The sequence below is a fragment of the Callionymus lyra genome, chromosome 1 (assembly GCF_982586985.1).
Source record: "Callionymus lyra chromosome 1, fCalLyr1.hap1.1, whole genome shotgun sequence".
In the NCBI taxonomy this organism is placed as follows: domain Eukaryota; kingdom Metazoa; phylum Chordata; class Actinopteri; order Syngnathiformes; family Callionymidae; genus Callionymus; species Callionymus lyra.
This window is the reverse complement of record NC_141818.1, coordinates 40,715,689-40,739,400: the sequence shown is the minus strand read 5'-3', so window position 1 is coordinate 40,739,400 and position 23,712 is coordinate 40,715,689. Positions and strand designations below refer to the sequence as shown.

General features: G+C 36.9%; 2 protein-coding genes across 7 annotated transcripts in view; both read left to right on the top strand.

Moving 5' to 3' along the window:
* Window positions 1-3,921, top strand: part of gab1 (GRB2-associated binding protein 1) — a 38,026-nt gene extending 34,105 nt beyond the window's left edge. For 3 of the 4 annotated variants that reach the window (XM_087807685.1, XM_087807703.1, XM_087807677.1), the window contains 3 exons: window positions 910-1,039; window positions 2,393-2,521; window positions 2,598-3,921. In XM_087807685.1, the coding sequence (XP_087663811.1) occupies window positions 910-1,039; window positions 2,393-2,521; window positions 2,598-2,750 (412 nt within the window). In that variant the 3' untranslated portion in view covers window positions 2,751-3,921. Of the gene's footprint in view, window positions 1-909; window positions 1,040-1,410; window positions 1,487-2,392; window positions 2,522-2,597 lie in introns of all 4 variants that reach the window. The other variant, XM_087807694.1, reaches the window with a different exon arrangement.
* Window positions 3,922-8,059: 4,138 nt separating this feature from the next.
* inpp4b (inositol polyphosphate-4-phosphatase type II B) overlaps window positions 8,060-23,712 on the top strand; it is a 160,829-nt gene continuing 145,176 nt past the window's right edge. The window contains exon 1 of one of the 3 annotated variants that reach the window (XR_015713327.1): window positions 8,060-8,172. Coding sequence is in view for 2 of the 3 variants with exons in the window: in XM_087807628.1 (XP_087663754.1) it covers window positions 8,154-8,172 (19 nt within the window). In the remaining variant the exon portion in view is untranslated. The remainder of the gene's footprint in view (window positions 8,173-23,712) is intronic. The other 2 variants (XM_087807628.1, XM_087807638.1) reach the window with 2 other exon arrangements.

The following is a 23,712-nucleotide window of genomic DNA, read 5'->3' as shown; positions in this document are numbered from 1 at the left end:
TGCGTCGACTGAACGTTTCTCTCGTCTCTATAGAACGGCAAAGTTAACGCCTTCGTTTTTGTTTCGTCTTCCTCGTTTCTTCGATCTGTTCATATTCTGTGTCGTGATGCGTCTTTAGATGTTTAATAAAGTTAGTGGAGTTGAACCCTGTGGAGGGATTTCTCCTCCAACACGGAACACAACAACCCACTTCTGCAGTAAAAGAATAAACAATGTATATTTTAGTATATTTCCAATTATTCTTTACTTCTACCTCATGCTAGTTGGAAGCCACACGACTCATGCTTCATGAAGCAACGTCCTCATTCTCTATATAATCCTTGGATTTAAGAAGGTATTTCAATAAACCCTTCCCTTTTTTAAAAGCCAACAGCGCCCTCTACTGTGCATGAAGTTAGAAACACTGCTTCATGAAGCCTTATCAACACGTCACTGAATGTGACCCTAAAGTTTGAAACAAAGAACGCAAAATTAAAAGGATGAAGCCCTTTTAATCTCAATTTAATCTGGATTTCACTTCAGCAGGTTTAATATATGACTTTAGTAATATTTACTTTTACTATTTAATATTTATATAGCGCTTTTCTAGACAAGGTTTACAAAGCGCTTAATCAATCAAAACAATACTCAATAAAGTATATGCTTATAAGGTCAAGACAACGAGATAAACACAGGAGTCTCAGAGAATTAAGAAACACAAATAAAAGTGAACATGCTTTTCATCCGTAGACAACATCAATAAGTCTCTCCCATCATGCTTTACTGTTTTAATACAAACTTGTAATGTTTCTCCTTCTATAGAACTGTTAGATATCTTCATTTTCTCTGTGTGTGTGTAGCTAAATATATATATGTTTGTGTTTGTGTGTGTGTGTGTGTGTATTCTTAAACACTGTGAATGCTGCTCAGTCTCTCTAGGTTCCCGATGCCGTCGAGGCCCCTGTCAATGCACAGTACAGCCTCCAGCACTGACTCCGAGGACAGTGATGAGAATTATGTTGCCATGGTCACTAACATGAAGAACCAATCAGACGACCCAGTATGTAACGCAACCCTTTATTCTGACTTGAGTACGAGGGGGTTAGAAAATACAGTCGAGTGTCATCAGGACAAGGGTTCTTAGATGAGGCAGAGACGTTGCTGTAGACGGACTCCTCACCTCTCCAGCCATTTTCCTTTTAAGAACTTCCGCTTCTTTTCTTCCTTTTTTGCTTTTCAGGTGTTCTGTTCAAACATCTGGAGTCTCTTCCATTTTCGTCACCACTGCTCTCTTTTTTGTTTCCACCCTTTTATTATTGACTCTCCTTCCAGCTAGAGGCTCCAAGCTTCACTTCCTCCCTTCTGTTTTGCTCTCTAACCATCTGCTGTTCTCCTTTTTTTTTATCTTCCGTTTCCAACTCCTTTGTGTAGAGAGGAGTCCTTCTACTGCACTGTCCCCATCACCCCTGTAAAGAGGGAGGTGGAGGAACTTGACACCGTAGAGGAGGTGAGCAGAGGAGCGAGCGGCGCGACATCTAGTCTATTCTACGCGGCGCTTAGGTTGTTGTTTAGTTCTGTCTCTTCCTTGGTAGCAATAACACCATCATACATGAAGTAGAGGATTAATTCAACCCCCGACGATTTTGCATGTGGTTTGAGTTTTGTCACAATAACACAATTTGCTTTAATATATAAAAGTTATAGTTTTAGTCATTTTAAATCTCCTACGTTTGTCGTCGACAACGACGTTGTTTCTCCACTAGATGGCGTCATTGTCCGCCTCCTCTCACAATGATACGGCCCAGGAATTAAATCTGGATTCTACTAAGAATTTCACAAAATCATTCATACGATTATGTTCTACCGATTAAGACACAATACCTTCTATGTTTCTTTGACTAAAAAAGTGTCTGTGAAAGACGTCATTGTAAATGTATTTCTTTTAAAGTTATGAATATAGTAAATAAGTAAATAAATATAATTTTATCCTGTCAAACATTTATATTTTAGTAAACCTTGCAGTAAAAAGACACATTATTTTTTACTTTTAGTTGAAGCCATCCGTGTCTTCAGTGCTGGTTAAACAAATTCATGGCACATTATCCTCAGAGCCCGCTAGATGGCACTCTCTGCTGTACTTGTAGTCAAAACAAAACCATCCCATCATTTTTTTTCAAAAACCAAAAGCGCCATCTACCGTGCATGAAAACTGAAGACAAAATCTTCTACCCGTTTCTCCTCCGTCAACTTGACATTAAATGTTATTGAGAAGACGATAATGAAGTCTTTATGATCTGACGAAGGATCAGTTTGATATCTTCTGGGTGAGAAGTTGTGTTGTTGTGACAAAACCAGTGTGAACACCTGTGGAGCTCTTGGGGCGATTCCAACGTTTCTCTCTGGGCTCCTGCAGAGCTCCAAACTCAGCGCGACCATGACGGCCGACAGGGGGAGTAGCCCGGTGGTGAAGCCCAAAGGAGACCGGCAGGTGGAGTACTTGGATTTGGATCTGGACTCGGGCAAGACCACCCCACCTAGAAAGGTACGAGTGGTCTTTGGGAGATAGTTTTCTGTTTATATATATATATATTAATTTGTTTTGGTTGCTTTGATTCAAGACCAACGGATCCGGCCTGGCCGCGTCGGACGAGCGCGTGGACTACGTGGTCGTGGACCAGCAGCGCACCCAAGCCCTGAAGAGCACCCGGGAGGCCTGGAACGACGGCCGACAATCCACAGAGACAGAAACTACATTGAAAGGACCAAAGTGACACTTTATCCCCCCCCTGACACCCCTCCTCCAAAGTTAAAACCACTAGGCCTTTTTTTTTTTTTTTTTACACTGTCCTACTTGAGGCGCTTTGTGCCTTTGAAAAGGTTCCCGCTGTGTCACGATCACCATGACGACAGCGGAGCCATCATGTTTTTTTTAGTTTGTTGCCCTCGCCTGGGCTTCCTGCGAGTGTAGGACGGCTGGGAAAAAAAAACCGCGGGACCAGCTGCAATGGGAGCGACTTGGACTTGGAACTCTTGACCAGGGCGTCCGCCGACTCCTGCGTCGTATTAGTCGAATCACTTGGCGACCATGATTTATCGGCGAAGGCATTTTTCGATGGACTCGCGGATCCGTTGGATCGCGTGGCTCCTCCACTGTTGACTCAACAAAAAAAAAACGCCCTCAGCTCCGGGTTTAACAAATCTGACTTTCTGTTTGCATTGCTTGGCTCTGTTGTCATGGAAGACTGTACAAAAGTATTATGTATATAAAGGGTAAAAAAGTGTCCTTCTATTTGTATAGATTTCCAGAGCGTTGTTGTGAGGATTCTGCCGGGTGGAATCTTAAGTCTTCGTTGGTGTCATGACGTGTGCTCCGTTGAACGCATTACTGTGAGTTTTTACAAGGACGTGACAGGTTTTCTATACGTCGTTGCAAAGGTTTCGATGTCGCCGTAACTGAAGAGGAGACGAGGTACTTTTTTTTTTTTTTTGAAATCCATACGAAAACGTGTTCCGTTCATAATTTATTTCCAACAATCCTGTGGACGCCGCGTCCACGACACGTCGATGAATGTTTGTTGTTTTTTTTGCAATTTTTATTACAGATTGACGCGCGTCGGTCGGTTCATTTCACAAGATAATGGAGCTCCTCTGTCAGAACTTTAATTTATTTTGACACAATTTTTTGGGATATAACTGCCTTCTGACTTAAACTTGATCGAATTTTGTTTTCGTTTCACTAACCTGTGAACACAAGCCTTGAACACAAGCCTGTTTGCTCAAGAGCTGCTGTACATATTCTTGCATCTATCGGGTTGATGCGTGCCTAAGATGTCATCCATCCTCCTCTTTGTGACTTGGACTGCAAAGTAAATGATTTGTGATCTTTTTTTTTTGACAAAATGTGTACATATTAAAAGTGGACTAAATAAAATTCAAACTCTTTGCTCGTGTTGTGACTGAATTGTAGTGTATTGTGCATGAAATCGTTTTGTACTGCGAGGTATTGAGAGAGTTGGATGGAACTCGCTGTGTTTGACGGAGTAAAGATGAGTGAAGGACCTTTAATGTTTCACAATGAATGCATTAGGAAGATGAAATGAAGACAGAAAAAAACTTCTAGTAGTACTTTTTTTTTAATTAAAGGTAAATTAATACAATTGAGTATTGGAGCCACTCAAACTTTTTAAAAATGTTACTTTCGAGATCAAAGTCGTACGAAATACTTTGTTCCAAGGTTTAAATCATAGGAAAATAATTCAATATGTGTTTAAAGTCATACAAAATACTTAATTAAGAGATTAAAGTACAAAATTAATTATTCCAAGGTTTAAATTGTAGTAAAATAATTCAATACGTAATTAAAGTCGTACAAAATACTTCATTACAAGATTAAAGTACAAAATACTTTATTCCAAGGTTTAAATCATAGTAAAATAATTCAATACGTAATTAAAGTCGTACAAAATACTTTATTCCAAGGTTTATATTATAGGAAAATAATTTAGTACGTGATTAAAGTCATAAAAAATACTGTATTACCAGATTCAAGTCGTTGGAAAATCATTTATTACAAGATTAAAGCTGTAAAAAATACTGTATTACGAGATTGTTGTACAAAATTCTTTATTCCGAGATTAAAATTCGTAGGAAAATAATTTATTACAAGATTAAAGTACAAAATACTTTATTCCAAGGTTTATATTATAGGAAAATAATTCAGTACGTGATTTAAGTCGTAAATAATACTGTATTACCAGATTAAAGTCGTAGGAAAATAATTTTGTACAAGATTCAAGTCGTAGGAAAATAATTTATTACAAGATTAAAGTACAAAATACTTTATTCCAAGGTTTAAATCATAGGAAAATAATTCAATACGTGATTCAAGTCGTACAAAATACTGTATTACCAGATTCAAGTCGTTGGTAAATCATTTATTACGAGATTAAAGCTGTAAAAAATACTGTATTACGAGATTGTTGTACAAAATTCTTTATTCCGAGATTAAAATTCGTAGGAAAATAATTTATTACAAGATTAAAGTACAAAATACTTTATTCCAAGGTTTATATTATAGGAAAATAATTCAGTACGTGATTAAAGTCATAAAAATACTGTATTACCAGATTAAAGTCGTAGGAAAATAATTTTGTACAAGATTCAAGTCGTAGGAAAATAATTTATTACAAGATTAAAGTACAAAATACATTATTCCAAGGTTTCAATCGTAGTAAAATAATTCAATACGTGATTAAAGTCGTACAAAATACTGTATTACCAGATTCAAGTCGTTGGAAAATCATTTATTAAGAGATTAAAGCTGTAAAAAAATACTGTATTACGAGATTGTTGTACAAAATTCTTTATTCCGAGATTAAAATTCGTAGGAAAATAATTTATTACAAGATTAAAGTACAAAATACTTTATTTCAAGGTTTATATTATAGGAAAATAATTCAGTACGTGATTAAAGTCAAAAGAAATACTGTATTACCAGATCAAGTCGTAGGAAAATAATTTATTACAAGATTAAAGTACAAAATTCTTTATTCCAAGGTTTAAATCATAGGAAAATAATTCAATACGTTATTCAAGTCGTACAAAATACTGTATTACCAGATTAAAGTCGTAGGAAAATAATTTTGTACGAGATTCAAGTCGTAGGAAAATAATTTATTACAAGATTAAAGTACAAAATACTTTATTTCAAGGTTTATATTATAGGAAAATAATTCAGTACGTGATTAAAGTCATAAGAAATACTGTATTACCAGATTCAAGTCTCTATTCCGATTTTGAAGTCAAAGAAAAATATGAATTATGAGATTAAAAAAAAGAATTAAAGTCGTACAAAATACTTTATTCCCGAGATTTAAATCGTAGGAAAATAATTTATTATAAGATTCAAATCGTACAAAATTCTTTATGTGATTGAAGTCGTACGAAATATTTTTTACGAGATTAAAGTGGTAGGAAAATAATATATTAAGACAAAAACACCAACAGTGACCCTAATTTGATCTCGGTGGTGACGTCATATCCGCGCTCGTTTTACACTTTAAACGAGCGCGGATATGAAGATGTGACAATACATTAATATCCTTCGATTTTAAATCTCATAATGAATTATTTTTACTACGACTTAAATATCGTAGTAAAATAAAAAAAAACATTTTCTTATTGACCCTGATACTCGAAAAAGGTAAACATGAACATTTTTGACGACGTCACTTCCGGTTAGCTCAAAGTGGCCCCGCTAACTTCACTTAGTGTTTTAAAGTCGATACAACTGTCTTCCTAAACTTAAATAACGTGCTCGACAGGATACTCTATACATTTTTATTTCATTTAGAAAGGGAATTGATCGCACATTTCGTCACGAGGAACCTGGACAGGTATTAATAAACGAGCTTTCTTTCTCGATACATATCATTTTTTTTTTATTCCAACATTCCTTGATAAAGTTAAAAGACTCATGAGTTTTAAACGTCTTTTTTCCCTCTTCTTGTCTTAACCAAATCGACCATTGGGTGGCACTAACGTATTGGTCTTGTCGCTAGAATCCTGAAATGCATTTTATAATACACACAATTCTGTGTACTCTTTATTTTGAATCCATGTGAATATTTGACTTGTTGTTTACTTCCTCCTGCCCACAAGTGACCAGTAAATATTTATCAGTGATTTGTATTGAAAAGTAACCCTTTGCAGAAGATAGATTCATAAAACAAAGAACAAACTGCAATAAAAAGAAAATGCAAGATTATACAATTTTAATCTAAAGATAAAGTTACTTTAACTTTAACTTTAAGGTTCTTTACACACCACGGGGATCTGACCGTGTACTGTTATAGGTCAATAGGATGTTTATCATCAAATGAACATCAGTTCATTATATCAAAATATCACTCCCACTACAGTCTGTGTGGTTTCCATGGCCACGAAACACAAGCTCTGTATCGTAGTTCATGGAGGAAATAAATAAATCCTTTGAAGCTCTTGATCGACTCGTCTCGGAGTTAGCATTACTTTCTTAACAACGTCCAGCCTTTATTGAAAATGGCTTTGCAAGTATATCCGCGACCAGATCTAGCTCTTGAGCCATTGTGTGTTGAAAAACAAACAGTTAAATTAACTGACGTTGTGTCGCCAACTGGAATCTGATTAGTTAACACAACCCTTTGGCTGCCGTTGATTTCAATGCACAAGAGCCACTTCTGAAACGATTGAAGGCCTCGGGTGGATTTCTTCTGGCAAGACTTGACCGCTCAAATATGATTGGCTGAAAGCTCTCAAATGAACGTACAATCCTGGAAACAGTGCGCAACTTGCGCAAGCAAGAGGAAAGAAATGAAATGAGGAGAAAAGACTAAGAGGAATAATGTAATACATATTTATGAAAAATAAACGATAAATAAAATGAAACTTTTTTAATTTTATTAAAACATTACATTTATTTTATGATTATGTTTAATCCAGCAGAGAAGGCCTTGCTGGCCCTGACGGGCCGCCACTGGAGTGAAACAATCTTGATTTTCTGGAACTCCTGTTGTGTTATCAGTTTTATCTTAGTCTTTAAAATATATACTTTATTGAATATTGTTTTGATTGTTTAAGCGCTTTGTGACCCTGGTCTGGAAAAGCGCTATACAAATAAAAATGACTTACTTACTTACTAATAGCACAAGGAATGAACGAGTCCCTGAGTCTATTAGTGTTGCATCATGGGAAGACAGCAGTTTGTCAAAGTTCAACCAAAATAATCCCAACTCTTAGTCAACACGAGGTTGAGGAGACAAATGAGTGAAAGTCAAATTTGGGGTGAACTATAACTTTAAGGGGACTTAACTGACTGTCCTCTACACAGAAATCTCTTCCAGTTCTTCTGGGAAAACACCGAATTATTCCTTTACCAAGCAGGTCCTGGGCCTTCCCCGATGTCTTCCTCCCTGTTGAGTATCTTTTGGGCTGACGACTGAGAATGATGGTTGTGAATTTCCAAGAGTAAAATATCTTCTGACAGCCATTAAAGCATATTTGAGTTATTCATCATGTTCTAAAGAGACTAAATATCCTGCAGCAACACAATCCCTCAACTGATGCCAAACCAACTTGGCTACCGTTCTCCACGTCCACCGGGCTGAACCTGGACTTCTCGTGTTCATCGCTCAAGCATGAAGTCGACGGATGAAGGTAAACCAAGCTTTTCGCAGCCAACGTTCTACAGAATCCTATCTTTGTTTTTATTGTTCTTTTCTGATTGTTCTTGCACTGTTGATAAAGTTGCATCGCTTTGAATAGTTTGCCAGCATTCCTTCAACTACTTTCAAAATATTAAAATATAAACCCAGGTTATTAACCAAAACATACAGTTTAACACTTCCCTTTTAGCCGCCATCGTTGTGCACTTAAGGAAGTTTTCTGTGGAGAGAAACGTTTGTGATACCCTAGTCTTTGTTACACCGACTACAATAATTGAGCAGAATTGTGTCAAAGATAATCTGGAATCGTTTCCAAAGTCAAGGCGAAGAACACGGCCAAAATCTGTACAGACAGTTTCATCTCATTGAAGGGAAACTATAAATAAAGTAAGTAATTCTCACGGCAACAGAAAACATTTGGATGGTTTCCATTACGTTGCTTACAAGCCAACATGCTCACTGATGTGGTTTAAACACATTAGTGTCGAGACACCCGATGAACATGAGTCTGGGATTCTGAGCTTCTTCAAAGTGAGTACGTTTTGATACGATTCGTCAATGGAAGTGGAATCGAAGATAAAGCTGCTGGATCTTAGATTATTTCAACTGAGAAAAATGCCTTAACTTATGAAAATGGTGTCACAACACGATCTGGAGCTTATAATCCATGTGTTTGTGTCTTCTCGTGGTTTTGTAACAGTTTATTTTGGTGTCTAAACAAGAAGGATCTGTCTAACCTGCAGTTAATACAAAACTCTGCACAGAGAATTCTGACCCGCTCTAGTAGAAGAACTCACATTTCCCGGATCCTTAAAACTCTTCACTGGCTGCCAGTTTCTTTCAGGATCAATTTTAAAATTCTGGTTCTCACTTTTTAGATCTTTTCATGGTCAGACTCCTCCTTACATCAGTGATCTGATCCAGACTTACACCCCAGCTCGGGCTCTGAGGTCTGTGGATCAGAATCTACTGATGGTTCCTCACACACAATATTCCGGACCAGAGGAGAGAAATCCTTCCAGGCTGTTGCTCCTAAGCTTTGGAAAGATCTTCCTCTGTGTTTGATGATCTACTGACTCCTTCAAGAAACATCTTAAGACATTCTTATTTGTGCTTTTCCCTGATTTTCTGGGACTCCTGTGTTTGTCTTATGTGTCTTGAAGTATATATTTAACTGTGTATTGTTTTTGATTGTTCAAGTGCTTTGTGACCCTGGTCTCGAAAGACGCTTTACAAATAACTATCACTTAGCTACTTACATTCTGTTGGTCCTACGATTGAACAAAAGAAAGTAAGTCATTTATATTTATAGACTGCTTTTCTAGACCAGGGTCACAAAACGCATAAACAATCATCATCCCTAGCTGGGGTGAAAAGGAAAAGGAAACCAAAATTTAAAATGTAAACACCACCATTGAACATCCAACAATATTTTTTATTCTTTATATCATCTTTCATAGATAGTCGTATTGGTACTACAGTATTTCAAGAATTATCGAGTGGATTCTGAGAATAAAAACACTTGAATTAAAAACCATAAAACTTTCAAGACAATAATTACATTATTTGATTCTTTGCTCTCAGGCAGTGAGAGATTTCTATTGCATCGGATTGATCCACGCACTGCTGGAAGACTGTGTTTACATGATTCTGTACTACAGTCTGCTGGTTGCCTTGAGCCGTTTCCTGTCTGTGAATGTACATTTGCACTCTGTAGGCTGATAAAACGGAATATTCCTCCGGTAGAAATAAACCTCACCTGAGTCTTGCACCAAAAGAACATACAAAACACTTTATAGCAGTGGTGGGAAAGTCAGGCGGACAGTGGCCAAAACATTTTAGCATTTTAGGCAGGACAAAATGTACATTTACTTCATTCCCACCAAAAACTTGCATCAAATATCTTTCCTTCATTGTCAGTTTTACTTGGAAGTCTGTATTAATGTTACCATCCATTGTCTCGCCTCCTTATCTTAATCACTGGCATCTTTATAGATTGAGATATCAACACTACAGTGACAAAGCTCAAGAAATGCAAACGCCAAGGCAATTGCGAAAGCGCCAACACACCAACATTAGGGAACACAACAGAAGTGATTCAGGGACGTTATTGTTGAAACACAGAGAGACTGAAGCGACGAGTAAAGGAAGGTTCAAAACAAAAGGGAAAAGTATACCATTCTATCGTTTATTCTGTTAGCTTCTCCATGTTAAGGTCAAACTTGTACTTGAAAATAAAGATGGTCAATGTTATGCAAGTGTTGTCAATAAGAGGCGTTGTCTTACTGTGGCTCATGTGGAATAATGTTTTTAAGTAGGGCTGCACGATATATCGAAAAAATATCGATATCGCCATGTTGGAACGTGCGATATGCATTTTGAAAACATAAATTATAATTTTTCATTTATCAATCAATCAGTCAACTCAAGCATTTCTTAAATCTGCACTTCGACCAATCAGTGTCACGTTCTGTAAAGTTGTCAGTTTGTACTTCTATGTCTCGTTGTCGTTTACGTCTCTGTCTGTCTGTGAGCTGTGCGTTCTGACTTAGCGCAGCTCAGTATAAACAAGGAAGTAAGACTAACTAATGAGCGTCAGGTTATTTATAAACTGTTATATTTCCGTGTACAAGGAAGTTGGATTTATTATTGATTTGATGATACTGTGACGCGCCGGCAGCTCCTCTCTGATGTTGCTCAGTTTCGCGGTATAAGTGATATTTTTCTCTGATCATGAAGTGCGAAAATCAAACCAAAGGGAAATATCTATCGTTTTCCTTCTCTAAACACCCGGACTGTGCTAGTGTACACTAGTGTGCCTTGAGAGATCGTCAGGTGTGCTGTGGGAAAATATCAAATTATACCTAATTAGTCATATTTATCTGCTAATAAAAGAGAAGAGAGCTGAGATTGGCTGCTCTGTATGTCAATCAAATGGTTATTGGACCGATCTTTTTTTCTTGTAAATCCAAAGTTGAGCTTTGCAAATAATGTTTACATTTAACATTAAACCGTGTGGTACAAATAGTTTGTTCACCCCTGCTATTCACAACAATATTAGGATTTAATGGATTTTTGAAAAATATGATCAGAAAAAAGGCCACGTGTGACATCAAACTGTCTTCATTAGCTTGTCCTCATGTTCTTCTCGAGGCGTCTCATTGTCTCTAATTTACGAGCTACAAAGTACCTTCTGGACAAGAGTCTTATTTAGGACCATAAACCCTTTTAGCAGTTAAAGTTGTTGGTTACTCATAAACTTTATGATACAGTAAATGGAATACGAAATGTCATAAATCCACAACACAGCGGCAAAAAGATTTTTTATAATCCATCTTGCGGCAATTTTTTTTTTTTTTGTACGCACGATGAGTGTGTTCAAGTCCCACTCTCCACTCAACGACCGGATCATCCCAATGATGCTTTTCACGTCTCCCATAATAGTAGTGCATTGAATTGTGTTCAAGGCTCCACATTATCTCCCTGAAGGTTATTAAATATAACAACACTGACATGCGAATGGTGCTAGAAAAAGGGATGTAATGAATGCATAAAAGACGGAATATGAGGCATGAACACACATTTCCAAAGGTTGGCCTTTGCTGTTCTTGCTACTCTTACATATGTATGTGTCTTGAATAGATGTTGGACTCTATTGTATGCGCAAAACTATCTTTACTTATATAAATATTTACATTAGAAAATGTGCTTAAGCCCCGCCCACTGAAAACACTATTTTCCTGGAGATGAAATCTTGTTCATCATAGCGACACGCACTCTGCTGTGATTGGTCAAGCATTGTGGTTGAATTCTCCACATCCTAGAGACTCGTTGTATAAACAACGGGGTTGCAATTACAGCTGGCTTTAGGAGGAGTGAAGCCATTATTACATCATAATGGACTCCCCTCTCGTAACCTCTCTTTCGCTGACATTTCAGACGGGGGAGAACTTTATAAAGAAATACGTTCAAAACATGGTCATGATGAGGGACTTACTGCATCTTGGAGAGAAAGACTTCAACATTTGAAACATGTCAGTCAGGAGAGTTGGAGTTTCAGCTTAAAAGTGCTAAGTAGTCAAACAAAGTACTCAAACAAGTATTCCAATATCTCAGACTGAGGTTCTATGAATCACCAGACACTACAGTTCTCTGAATCACCAGACAATACAGACTCTGTGGCAAAATCTGTGGTAAATAATTAAGGGATACCTAGTGTTCAGTCAAAGAAATTAGCCACAGGAAAATTCAAAAATCAAAGTTTTTTACAAAGGGCAATAGTCCCAGAGACAATGAAGAGATCGGAAATAACTGATTTAACTGGCACACATGGTTGGAACTGAAGGCTTGATAAAGGTCAAACACTAATGCAGAACATTTTTGATAGAGAACAAATGGATTCCTGAGAAAATTAACCCAAACCAAAAGCAAATATATATATATATATATATCTCCCTCAGTTATATGCTTTCATTTTCTTTTCTTCTATGAAAATTTGCCCACATTAATTCCACTCAGGCAGATGAAGTCATCCACAGGCAGTGGTTGGCAAGAGTAAATTAAAGCAAATATTGTCACACTGGGACTAGATCATAATTGCTGCTGTGACATGAAGCAGATTGCAGAATGTTGTCTTGCTTTGTTCAAATGGAATTTTAAAGAGAACCTGTCATTTTGTCAAAGCGAGCTGACGGCTTAGAAGGGGAACATATGGAATTTGACAGATTTCATTTTCTTTTCTTTTTCAGCTTTTCTGCCAGCAGTTGAGTTTTTTTTTTATGGTGGCTAGGGAGATGAAAAGAATTGCAATTTTTTAATAGTCTGAATAAGTGAATAAATGGATTTAAATTGGGGTAAATATTGTGGATGAACTAAACTCAAGGTTTCTTTCTGCATATTTCTATGCATGTATGTACCGTTGAAATCACTTTATTATTCCCAATATACATGCATTTCTCGAGTGTACCTCAATATAACTTTAGTTGATTTAATGTATTCAGTCGTCTTACAAATATAATAATCTGCATCTTGGACAGTAAATTGGGGGTTTTGTGGGGGGTTTTCTTACTTACTGAACCATGGGGATGTCAAAATGTTTTGGTTCAAAAACAAAAGTATCTCAGAGGTGCTTTATCTCTTATCATACAGGAGCGAAAACATTTGATCCGATGATACAGAGGTAAAAGTTACACTTATTCGGTCTCTTCCATGAAGCTCCAGTAAAACCCTCGATTAAAACCACCCTAACCCTTAATGTTCTGTTCTTCTGACTTGTTAACCATTTGATTTCTACCGAATTTCTCTTGAATGCAATGAATGTGTTGTTGTTGTTTCTCTCCCTTTTGTTTTGCCCTTTCTTGGATGTTTTTTTGAAGTTTAGCCTCAATGTTATGAGTCTGATTTGAGCAGGTGAGGATCTCCCGCAAGGGCTTCGATCTCACCTTGCACAGTTTTGTATTCCTTAACTTGTGCTTAACAATAAAAGAAAGTGAAAGAAAAGAAAAAGAACCGTGTGCGGATCTGCACATTGAGGTCTTTGCGACGGGAAAAACTGCCCCGGATTCACGATCCAGGTGGAACGCTCATATCCGATGGCAAACAAAAGCGTATTTGATGAATCCCCGAAGTGAGAGCAGATTATGATGATGAGTAATTAGCATTAATATCCGGCCATGAATAGACGATGACGACCATATGCCGAGGTGAAGAGGATCCTGTCCACCTGGCAGACGAATGAGAGCAAGAGCAGAGATCGAAGGAACATTGGGTGAGTCGAGTCGTAGGGGACTTAAAGTTAAATTATATTTTCTTAGTCGTGGAGTTGTGATGTGACTGCCGAAGCACAGAGAATGTGACGGATGCCTTTAATCATCCCAACATGGCCGTCCTATCAAAAGATTAATATATAGATGATCCATTGGATCCTTAATTGACAAACCGCTGTAGCCGAAGAAGCTTTCGGAAATTCGACTGTGGCGATATGTCGTGGAAAACTCTGGAGCAAACATTTAATATCAAACTAACTTTACTTGTTAATATTGCCTCTGTAGAACAGAGAACATATTTCAGGTGAAGCGTAAATGATTTCACATGAAACTGCTGGAAAATAAAGGCACAAAAGAAACACTTCAGTCACATAAGGCGTCATCTCACAGTCCAAAATATCACCTGCTGACCAGAACATTTTGAAGAAACCTCTGGAATTGTACCGCCAATTTACTTGTCATTTAAACCTTCAGCACATTGAAAAGAAAAGTCTACTAACAAAGTTTTCACCTGCTCAGGAACTAACAAGAAATATTCAGATCAACTGCTTTATTTAGTGCAGAGAAAAAAAGCAAAAAAACATTTCTCTGACAAGGAGGAAAGATTGAAAGATCATTCCAAGTATATCAAGAGGATTACAACAAGTAAATGAATGTCAGAAAATAGCAGAAACAAAGCAGAACCAAATCAATGTTTCTTGGTCAGCAGATAAATGAAGTAGATCAATTAAAAGTAGTATTTAATTGATCGTTTTGTAATCATCTGTGTTGCTGCTTGATCATCTTTTAATATACCTAATGAAAACCTTTCCTGTCTGCAAGTCATTTGAGGAACACACTTGTTTCAAGTTCATCTCTAGAGGAGAGGCTTATCCAATGACGTTAAAGCAAATTACTGTTCGAGGCGTCTAGACGAACCTTCTTATTATGACCAAAAAGGTTACGTAGAAAACATATCAGACCTATATGTTGTTGTACGTGATGCTCTTCTGAAAAAAAGATCTTTAATATATAGTTTTTTCTATCTTTCAGATAAGCAGCTCATTTAACTTCCTTTTTTTTATCCGACAGGATTAAAAAAAGACTCTAAAATGCACATTTTGCTGCTTTCAATCCGTAGAAACACTCGATAAATTTGCCTTAATGACAGCATTTAATCTTTTTAGTCGTAGACCTAATAGAAAAAGCCTCTTTAAATGACACAGACCAGATAACAGCTGATTTCTTAATAATTTAGTCAGTCTGAGTACTTTTCTTTGTAAAACATCTTGAAAACCTCCTGTTAATTCCCAAGAGATTTCCATTAATATAAGCTTCCATTTAGCAGTGAGTCATTTTCTTAGCTTGACAGATTGTTCTATTTTCTGGTGATGAAGATGGTGTTGGGTTTAAATTAGAAGGCTGGTAGAAAGTGAAGAATTAAGCAGCAAAGAATAGCATCTGAAATGAGTACAATGCTTCATCAGCCCATCACTAAATTGTGGGGGCGACTTGTTGTCACATAACATTGTGTATTTAAAGCCACGCGTTCCTGATGTTGGACATAATGTGGTTCTTTTTAAAATCAATGTTGAATATGTATTTATTTAGCTGTTAACAGACGTATTCATTTCAGACGTCAGCATGTAGTGGCGACACATTTAGCAACATTTGTTATAGCAGAACAGACTTGATGTGTCCGTGCTCGTCACTCAACATGAATTCATGTTTTTCATGCTAAAGCTAGAGTTTTGTGTCTATGTAGTGAGTCATGAAGCATTGTGCTCATTTTAAGAGCCCACTAGATGGAGCTGTTTTTTAACACTATCTGATGACGCTTCGACAATGCATCCCTTTAGATTTCACTCATTCACCCTTAAATGTTAGAAAATTAAATCTTATCGTGACAAAATAAATGATTTGAAACCACACAAAAAAGACGTTTAAATGTCATTTCAAATAATACATCTTTGTTGTGGAATTAAGGCGTTTTCAATTGATCAAAAACTGAAAATGACTTTTTTGGCTTTTTCCCATGACTGCTTTGAAGGGCAACAGCATCCAGTCCGACTCTTCTCAGCATCCATAGAAGCTGTGGGCAAATCCTAATCTTTGACGTGTAATCCTTCTTTTAATGTTGCAGTGTTAGTTCAAACGGGTTGTTAAGCCTTTTTTTTTTTTTTTTGCGAAACACTTTTTGAAAATCTTTTGCTAGTATTCGCCGAGACTCTGAATTAGTCTAGAATCGTAACGTTAACCTGCTCAAAGGACCTCGGGCAGCGGTCATGATTGAAGTTTCAATATTTTTCGATATAAAATGTGTTACATTTCTTGTCTTGCTGCCAAGATGTTACACGTCTAACTCAAATTTCCTGTGTACTTCTGCAACATGCTTATTGGATACTTGATAATCTACAATTCTTGTAGAGAACCCAGTGACCCAGGTGGGCTCAGAGGGGACTTTGGGTACCACACTGACAAACTGCACTTCAGGATTTGAACCAAGCACATTGTTGCAAATGGGCCACAGCAGAAACCAGTGTTCTCATGAAATATTTAATTTTAATTAGAATTTGGCGTCTGGATTGCAGTTTGTAGTCGCCCCCCGAGGGACCATAGTGACCTAAGGAAACATGAAGAGATTAGCTTCTCATTGAAACACCCGCAAAATCCCTCCATCGTTCTTGCATCAGTCACGGTGAAACATCGGCGTCTCCTCCTGCCTTGACATGCTCTTACCAACTCCATGGGGGGTCTTTCATTAAACTGCTGTTCCCTCAACGACACAGTTGAATGACTCCTAAGTCAGGATGGAGCATTATATACTGAGGAATTAATGTATTGTGACTGCCTCTTCTCAGCTTTACTTGAGCTGTACTTTGAAACAACAGTGGGATCATTGAACATGAATAAGTAAGTAAGTAAGTAAGTAAGTAATATTTATTTATATAGCGCTTTTCGAGACCAGGGTCACAAAGCGCTTAAACAATCAAAACAATACTCAAAAAAGTACATACTTTAAAGATCAAGATAATACTGAGAACAACACAGGAGTTCGAGAAATTCAAGGAAAAGCCTGAACAAATAGAAACGTCTTAAGATGTTTCTTAAAGGAGTCAGTAGACTCCATCAAGCGCAAAGAGAGAGGAATAAGGAATAAGCCGCATGACTAATGTATACGATGCGTTTCTCTGAAGCCGTAATTTCATATATGGACCATTTGTTTACCTTAAATATGGTCTAATCAAGTAAGTAAATAAGTAAGTAATATTTATTTATATAGCGCTTTTCCAGACCAGGGTCACAAAGCGCTTAAACAATCAAAACAATACTCAAAAAAGTATATACACTTTAAAAATCTAGATAATACTGAGTCTTTATTTGAATGAATCATGAAATCAGAGCACTAGCTTTATCAAGTACACGTCAAAAACTTTCAAAGTTAAACCCTAGATCAATACCAATCTGTGAAATCTTGGAAATACGGATGCAAATTATCGATGATTGATTAATTGATAAGCGGCAATTTATCTGAGAACCTGGATTTCCCTCTGAATAGGTTCTTTCTACTGTATACGTAACATAAAATGCGTATGATGTAAAGGAAAAATGCCAATCATATTCCATAATCCAATATTTATTCTGGGTTTACTCATTTTGGTTGCATATCAAACATATTCTGAATAGAAAATATGTTAATATTAGACTCATCTTTCATTGTTATGTAGGAAACGTTAATAACGGCAGCATAAAAACTACATTCCTGAACAGAAGAATACTATACTATGTAGGCTACTTTAACATGAAAATAAATGTAAGGTCTCGTCATAATAAATGCCTTCAGAAATATAAATAAGATGTCACATGTGGTGTATTAGCAGCATTTATAATCCCCTTAAACTGAGAAATATGACAATATAACAATAACATTAGTAGACAAGGTGTGACATTAATACGGTTCTTCAACGAGTTTAAGGAGTTGCTGTACCTTAAAATACTTCCACATATTGAGCATTTGACGTCTTTTTTTTCGTCATTAATCAACTTAAAGTGATTCCAAACTGCACTCCGTCTCGCCTCTTCATCCTGTCAGTGTATCTCGTTTTATCTTGTTGTCGTCGTCAGATCTCTGCTTCGCTTGTGGTCCCGCGTGTGCGTCAAGTACGTCCGGCATCAACTGCGCCCTCATGTGGACGCGCCAGGAATTGTATGTTCAAACGCAATTAATTGCGACTAATTGATTTTAATCTAGCAATTCCTTATCAAACACAACTTTCTGACTCTTCTGTCCCTTTCTTCCTGCAGCCCACGTTTAAAGTAGAAGATTGTATCCCCGCCACTAGTGTAATGTAATTGATTTATACCCACAGACCTTGTTGGTAGCTTGGCAACAGGCACCAAGAGTCTTTTTCTTCACATCTTTTTAAAATATAGCTGTCGCTTTCAACTTGGTCAAGTCAAGTTTAAGTGTCAAATTGTCTGTCTGCGTGTGTCAGACCAAAGCCATGTCGGTTTGACCCCTAAACCACTCGACAAAAGAGTAGAAAACCATGTAGACGACTGAAATTTTGATGAAATGTAAACCATATATATAACATACATGATGTGGATGTCAGAGGTACAAAGGGTAAAGATCCATACAAGTATGTTTTTAAAAAAAGGGTCTTTAGAAAACGTTAACAAAGCTTTTCTAAAGTTCTGTGATACATTGGGTGCACAAAGCTCTGAAGGACATAATGCGTATCCATCTGGACTTTGACGTTAAACGGATTCTACGAACACGAGGGGCATAAAAGTTCACATTTGGTCTGGTGAACTGAGACATGAGGCAGAGTAAGAAGAGCCAGGCTCTGAAATGAGAATATCAGAGGACAAAGTATGGGAGGAAAGACATGTTTGGACATAAGGCGACGCAAAGAGGGAAAAAAAAACAAAAACAAATGAGGTTCGTGGTAAATAGGGGACATGAAGATGACTCGTGTGACTCGGAGAGGATCTTAAAGTCTGACTTGATGATGGGAAATGTTTGATTGATTTAGTTCTTATTTTTTCACAGTAGATTTCAAAGCAAAACAAATTATTCCACACATGTCTTCAGCTAAAGGCTGAAGAGTGTAACTCTTAAAAATGTCTACATCTGGAGAGGAAAATAAATAAGGTTCAGCAGAATAATATCCAATGAGCAGAGACCGCGGTTTGTTCCCACTATTGACGCTCTGTTGATGCTGGGAGCTGTTAGTTTACTAGGCGGGAAAAATGGGTTGCAGCGTCTGCTGTTTACCAAACATTGGCAAAAAGAAAAACAGTATTGCCCATCTGTCAGTAGAGCACAGAGCATGTGAGGTTACACTCGCACCTGATTGGTGTTTCTCAGGGGTATTCTAATAGAGTTGAACGCTGCTAGTAAGTATGAATAAAACACAATGAGGGATGGCTTTAATATCGACGAACACAGGCAAGTCGGTCGGCGTGAGCAAAACATCAGTCCATGTAATGAATCTCCGAAACGACTTCATTTCCTATGAAATCCAACGCACAAGTGGCGGCGCGGCTGTTGCGTAATGTAAGAAGTGGAAGGAATTTTAATAACTTCAGCGCTAGATAAGTTCAAGTACAAACACGGTCATGGTGAGTAAAGGGATTGTAGCCCTCGCTCACAAATTGAAGAGATAAAAACTGACGAGGATTTACATAGTCTGAGTCGGAAGGTTTTTCAAGATAATACTACCTTCATATAGTTCATGCTCCCAGAAACAAAACAAACGTGTATCCATATGTAGGCTTTTTATTAACAATAAGTCGCCACCATGATGTAAAAAAATCTCTCAACCTCTTCAAACCTGACATATAAATGTAATAAAATTCCAGTAAATAATAGATTTGGAAAACAAATACTACTTTGAAATGGAAGATTTGAGAAAACTTTTACTCTAAACTGGAACTTATTTTATTAGTCAAACGCGGCAGATGGGATTAAAATGTTCCCTAAACACAGCGGTGGATGTGTTTTGCATTTCTTCAAGCTAGCAAAAACAATCAAGACTTTTTTTAAATTGATTTTTAAGCATACTAAATGGAAAAAAAACCCCTCAAAATATAGAAAATGCCCAAGCCCAAAAAAGGCTCTTTGAAATGCCTTGAAAAAAGAGAACTATATAAATATATAGAAAATAAAACAATCACATTGTATGTGCTTCTGCTGAGTTAATTGCATAACATCTCCATTTAAACCCTTTATTAATAGTTACTGGCAGCTGCCAAGCATCTATGAAAGACCCTGCCTTAACGCCCCTTTTCGTAAACCGAAAAAACGTACAATAGCTACCATTGTAAACTGTTCCGTCACAAATGAATTATACTGGATGATTGAAATATTTGTTTAATATGTTCTCTTCTCTATAAATGTGGGGAAAGTAACTGGGAAGAAATGTGTGAGAGCTCATATTTTTTTTATTAAAGACTAAATGTGGTACTAAAGTCAAAGTTACTAAAGTCATATGTTCACACAACTAAACCAGTTTTATCTTTCTGTAACAACTAAAATGCTTTAAGGTACCGGCTTTTCTTTTCATTTTCTAATAATGTTAACTCATTTGGATTAAGAGTGTAGGTTATGAATGGATATGAATATCGCTGACTGTCTCTGACTCAATGATACATATTTGTTAATTTTGTTAATTTTGTTTTTTCAAAACACAATCATTTTTAAATGCAGATAAATACTGTGTGTTAAATAACATTGCAGTTATTGCAGTGAGGTAATATTGAACAGAAATATGTAGAGACATTAATTATCTTCAGGACAACCATGAGAATGGAGTTCTTGGTGTTTGGACCCATCATCCATGATTATTGAATAGAACACACTGTTCTAGTTCTCTAGTTTCTTAGTAGAGTCTTGAGAGACTAAATTACACCTTCTATAACAACACGTTGTTCGGTGCGAGGAAATTGTGCCAAATCATAGACTACAGGTGTATCTTGATATATTGAAAATCCTCTCAGAAAGCTTGGTTTGTAGCTTTTTTTTTCCCCTGGAAAATAGAGAGAATTTAGAACTCAATAACACACTGCCAAAACATTATCGCAAGCCCTCAAGGAAGTGAGGGAGCTCTGCAACACACTCCGTCGCAGGTGTCAAGACAATCAGAGACCCAGCTGGACGAACTTCCTCTGCCACCAAGATGGTTCCGTCATATGAATCCCTGACCTGAACTACACTCGCAAGTTTTAGAAAAAAAAGGAAAGTTCACAAAAATGAAGAGTTTTGTCTACATCTAACCCAATTTTACCTCTTATTTATCTTTTCCATTAATTCAGTATTATGTTGCCCCATGTACTCAGCAATACCCCTCAATTACAGAGGATTTTCAAAATTCACATCACACATCTTAAGAAAACGCACTCATGGGCTTATATATTGCTACAACATTTACCATAAGCTGCTGTTAGTTTTGACTTTAATTATTACATAACTATTACTATACCTTCATTTTTCATATTTTTTCATGAAGTTTTTTTTTTTTTTTTACTGGAGAAGATTTCCAGAGAGATTAATGAAGTCAAAGGATCTGGAAACTTTTAGGACCGGACTCCTTCGTCCTTTGTATATTGTTGTTTTATCATTTTGCAAAAAAGACCATCAGAATTCCTCCCATCCACTTCGTTTGGTAGATTATCATAGATTGTTAGGCTGCTCTAGTAGAAGAACTCACATTTCTCCGATCCTTAAAACTCTCCGCTGGCTGCCATTTTCTTTCAGGATCAATTTTAAAATCCTGGTTCTTACTTTCAGAGCTATTCCGGCTCCTCATTACTTCAGTGATCTGATCCAGCCTTACACCCCAGCTCGGGCTCTGAGGTCTGTGGATCAGAATCTACTGTTGGTTCCTGAACACGGTTCAGGACCAGAGGACAGAAATCCTTCCAGGCTGTTGCTCCTAAGCTTTGGAACGATCTCTGTGTTTGATGATCTACTGACTCCTTCAAGAAACATCTTAAGACATTTTAATTTGCGCTTGCTTTTCCCTGATTTTTGTCTTTTAAAGTATATATTTTAACTGTGTATGGTTTTTGATTGTTAAAGCGCTTTGTGACCCTGGTCTAGAAAGACGCTTTACAAATAACCTTTACCTTACTTGCTTACTTGCATTAAATAATATGAGCAGGATTGTGAAGTCTGATGATAGTAGTCCTGAAATTGGGCTTAGATCCATACATAGGAGCTGTAGTCCCTCGATATGGATGTTCGGCATATTGTCGTTTAACCAGGTTTCTTTTTGTTGACAGTGCCTTAATTGAGTGTTAGAATCAGTAGTCTGCCAGCATTTAGCTTCCAATGCAACAGCAGTTGCCCTTTTCTTTAAACTTCTTTTATCTCCGCACCGCACCAGGCAGATGCCATTAGGAGATTCAGTCTTTTAAGTTGAGTTCCGAGGTCACGAGGTACTGTTATGTCCAATCTTTACTTAATATTACAACGTTTAGCTGAGCTGTAGTTCATGTTTGTGTTTGGAGGAAGATTACGATTCAAATATTCTGTAATGGAGCAGTTACTTGCTGTAGAATCAGAAGCTCAGCCCGGGTTTCAGTCTCCAATTAAATGCTGTTTATAAGGACAGACCGACCATCTGAGAGTCTGTCTTTTCTAAGTTAAGGAAAATTGAAAACCATCATCGAATTGAGATCGTTTTCATATTAACTTTGTTGTCTGAGAGAGAATCAAATGATTTTCATATTTATCATATCTTTGTGAAGAGTTTAACTTACAATTTATTTTGTATATTTGACAAAAATCTAATGTATTTTGGACAAATGGAATGTTAAGAATAAAAATAAGGGGGTTTAATTTGTTATGATATCCAAATATTTTTCAATTCCATGTTTTCTTTTCTGTCTGTTAGTCACATGACACACACACATCTTATTCGGAAAGAAGAGTTCAAAAAGAAAAAGATCCAGTTCTTATTATCTGGCCCTTATCCATACTTTTCTTTTTCTCCGAACAAAAAGTTTACTTCACGCCTAATTTAAATAGTTTTAATTACTTTTCCTGAACGCTAACTTAATGTTTGGTCATTCATGTATATCATGACCACATTTTGTGTGTCTTTAGTCTTGTGATATTATTATTATTTTAATGCCATGTGATCTATTATTTAGGTATAATTTTGTCTGTGTTGTGCATTTACTTTGTTGTATAATTATTCCTCCTTATTCATAGCTTATCTTAATTATGTTTGTGTTATTCATTTTATTTTAATGCTTCAATTGAAGCTGATGCTGCCTCATGAAGCTTCATTAGCGTTAAAAGCCGAAATGATCAGGTCGTTTGATTCGAAACGTAACAGGAGAGCAGTACAGAAGGAGATTGCAACTCGCAGAATCTTTAATGTATGTAGATTGTGGTCAGACTGTCTTTGATTTCTGCCGTGACCTTGTGCCTCTTGATGTGAAATCCTTCCCACATAATGCCACACTCTGGTGAGAAGCGCTCGGCTACTGATGGCACTGCAGCAATCCAGGAAGAAATAAAAAAAAAACTGAACGGTTTCCCATAGAAATGAGATACCAAGCTGTTGGGAAAAAAAAAGGGTAGATAAAGGAGGGAGGGGGAGGATCAGCTCCTCTTAATCTGAGACCATGTTTTTTTTAGTCAGAAGACGATGTCCAGGTTAAGATTCCTACTTAATACTTTGACAAGACGCAACATAAATTCTAGTCATGTGACGGTAACTATGATTGAAAAGACAAAAAAATAGAATCCATTTTGACATAATTAAACTTCC